The sequence below is a fragment of the Limulus polyphemus genome, unplaced genomic scaffold, assembly GCF_000517525.1.
Source record: "Limulus polyphemus unplaced genomic scaffold, Limulus_polyphemus-2.1.2 Scaffold3239, whole genome shotgun sequence".
NCBI lineage: Eukaryota > Metazoa > Arthropoda > Merostomata > Xiphosura > Limulidae > Limulus > Limulus polyphemus.
Genome location: NW_013668849.1, coordinates 33,011 through 36,499, shown reverse-complemented (window position 1 = coordinate 36,499; position 3,489 = coordinate 33,011). Strand labels below are relative to the sequence as shown.

At 33.4% G+C, this 3,489-nt stretch overlaps 1 protein-coding gene across 3 annotated transcripts in view; it reads right to left on the bottom strand.

Moving 5' to 3' along the window:
• LOC106468966 (paired box protein Pax-5-like) overlaps positions 1-3,489 on the bottom strand; it is a 37,260-nt gene that overhangs the window by 9,424 nt on the left and 24,347 nt on the right. For all 3 annotated transcript variants that reach the window (XM_022397362.1, XM_022397363.1, XM_022397364.1), the window contains exon 7: positions 1,793-1,906. In XM_022397362.1, the coding sequence (XP_022253070.1) occupies positions 1,793-1,906 (114 nt within the window). The remainder of the gene's footprint in view (positions 1-1,792; positions 1,907-3,489) is intronic.

The window sequence follows — 3,489 nt, the reverse complement described above, 5'->3', positions numbered from 1 at the left end:
CATGATGTATCATTCCATTATCTGATGACTCACAACACATACACATCTCTCTATTCGGTCACTCATGATGTATCATTCCATTATCTGATGACTCACAACACTTATACACATCTCTCTATTAGGTCACTCATGATGTATCATTCCGTTATCTGATGACTCACAACATTTATACACATCTCTCTATTCAGTCGCTCATGATGTATCATTCCGTTATATGATGACTCACAACACATATACACATCTCTCTACTCGGTCGCTCAAGATGTATCATTCCATTATCTGATGACTCACAACATTTATACACATCTCTCTATTCGGTCACTCATGATGTATCATTGAGTTATCTGATGACTCACACATTTATACACATCTCTCTATTCGGTCACTCATGATGTATCATTCCGTTATCTGATGACTCACAACATTTATACACATCTCTCTATTCGGTCGCTCGTGATGTATCATTCCATTATCTGATGACTCACAACGTTTATACACATCTCTCTATTCAGTCGCTCATCGTGTATCATTCCGTTATCTGATGACTCACAACACTTATACACATCTCTCTATTAGGTCGGGGAATGATACATCATGAGCGTTTTGGGAATAATATGTACGTCATTTGATCAGAGCCATCGTATTATATAAACTCCAAGAGGCAGAAAGCTCTTTTGGGAGACATATATGTATCGTTTGGACAGAGCCATCCTAAAAATGACCTCAGATAGTAGAAATATATTTTTTAAAGCCATGTTTCTATTGTTTGGTAAGAGTTCTTCTCGAGTGATTAGAAAACTTTTTGGGAGGTATATTTGTATCGTCTGGTCAGAGAAATCCTATACATTTAACCTCAAGTGGTAGAAAGCTTTTTGGGAGGTATATTTGTATCGTCTGGTCAGAGAAATCCTATACATTTAACCTCAAGTGGTAGAAACCTTTTTGGGAGGTATATTTGTATCGTCTGGTCAGAGAAATCCTATACATTTAACCTCAAGTGGTAGAAAGCTTTTTGGGAGGTATATTTGTATCGTCTGGTCAGAGAAATCCTATACATTTAACCTCAAGTGGTAGAAACCTTTTCGGGAGGTATATTTGTATCGTCTGGTCAGAGAAATCCTATACATTTAACCTCAAGTGGTAGAAACCTTTTGGGAGGTATATTTGTATCGTCTGGTCAGAGAAATCTATACATTTAACCTCAAGTGGTAGAAACCTTTTCGGGAGGTGAATTTGTTTCATTTAGATAATCTCACACTTGAAGGGTTGTATTTCACAACGAACAGATTGAGCTTGGAGTTTTATTTGTTTACCCAAACACGCTATTTATAAACAATCATAAATCCACAGATTTCTACAAAAAGATAATAACAACTAAAACACAACAAAATCAAGTTTATAAAACTGTAAAAAAGTATTTTTCCAATGTTCTTTTTGATCGTTTTTTACCTGGTTCTTTGTGTTTTGTCTTCTTCACAACTCAGTTCAATGCAGAGTTACAGTTTACGTACGTATTCACATTAAAAATATCCATTTTCAGATAAATAAAGAGAATATATATATATATTTATATATTTCTATGTGTGCCATTACCCATTATTCCAAAACGTTTCTCTGGTAATGTTTATTTCAACAGTATTGAGAAAGTCCTCGCAGTTAAAAGTTGGAAAGAAGTACTGACCAACCAACATATTAAAACATTATGCTAATCGAAGTTATGAATGAACCAATCCTTTTAAAAATGAAATAATTTTCGTTATTGAGTGAGAGGTTTATTTAACCAATGACAAACCTTGTTGACGAGATAAAGGGGAAACACCGTTATCTAAGGTGTAACCATGACTACCTGACATGGACTTCACCTCCTGCATACCGATCGGAGTCAGGGGGGTCAAGGAGCCGCTTCCTATGGAAACAAAACAACAATTATCACAATAGGACTTCTGAAGATCGTTGAACATGTGGGGAGGAACTGGGGGATCCCAAAAAGACGGAAGTGTTATTTTGACCGATAGGGTGCGCATAGATTGTTAATTCTTATAAGTATCAGTGAAAGTCAGAAGATTCAATCAACAAGATGTCATTCAATAATGGAATATAGTCATTAGGTTTCTACATAGAAAGAAAGAGCAAGCGAAAAGTTTCTTTTATAAAAATCAACAAGTTTGTAAAACAACAAAGCTTCTTTCCCGGTAATGATTTTTAGAAAATATTATAAATCATGCAAGTGATTATACTCGACACACTAGTTTGTTCATATAAAAGGCTTAGGATTATTAATTATATGCTCTTTCTTTTATGAGTTATTGCGAATCTTTCATATAAAGTTGTCCATGGATACAAAATGAAGCATTTCCAGTGTGATTATAAGATATAACAAAGGCATTTAGCAATACGTAGGAAGTTTACTATGTTATTAATAATCACACGAGCGGGACATCTGGTGGTCAAAAAGATTCAACACTTTTCAAACCATCTTTATTAAATAAAACTTCTTAGAGATAACGTGTTGACGGACAAGAGTTTTTTTTTATTAAGTTATATGTTTTTTCAGTCATATTGGTATATTTAGCTGTGAAATAACTTCTATTATGATGTTCTTTTAAGGCCTGTTAGTCTAACGTATTCTTCTTGAGAAATATGATATATTAATGGAAGATAACAACATTTATTGATAACAAAACAAATGAAAGCTCACAAAATACATCATGAGCGACCTAATAGAGAGATGTGTATAAATGTTGTGAGTCATCAGATAACGGAATGATACACGATGAGCGACCGAATAGAGAGATGTGTATAAATGTTGTGAGTCATCAGATAACCCTTCTACCATCTGAGGTTAATTTAATAAAGTAATTCTGTCCAAACGATACAAATCATCCTTTATTCCCAAAACGCCTTCTACCATCTGAGGTTAATTTAATAAGGTAATTCTGTCCAAACGATACAAATCATCCTTTATTCCCAAAACACTAATTAAAGATAACAATCTAGTTAGCATGTAAACTTACCGAAACCACAATTAAATATAACAGTCTAGTTAGCATGTAAACTTACCGAAACTAATTAAAGATAACAATCTAGTTAGCATGTAAACTTACCGAAACCACAATTAAAGATAAAAGTCTAGTTAGCATGAAAACTTACCGAAACTACAATTAAAGACAACAATCTAGATAGCATGTAAACTTACCGAAACTAATTAAAGATAAAAGTCTAGTTAGCATGTAAACTTACCGAAACTAATTAAAGATAACAATCTAGTTAGCATGTAAACTTACCGAAACAACAATTAAAGATAAAAGTCTAGTTAGCATGTAAACTTACCGAAACTAATTAAAGATAACAGTCTAGTTAGCATGTAAACTTACCGAAACCACAATTAAAGATAACAGTCTAGTTAGCATGAAAACTTAACGAAACTAATTAAAGATAACAGTCTAGTTAGCATGAAAACTTACCGAAACTAATTAAAGATAACAGTCT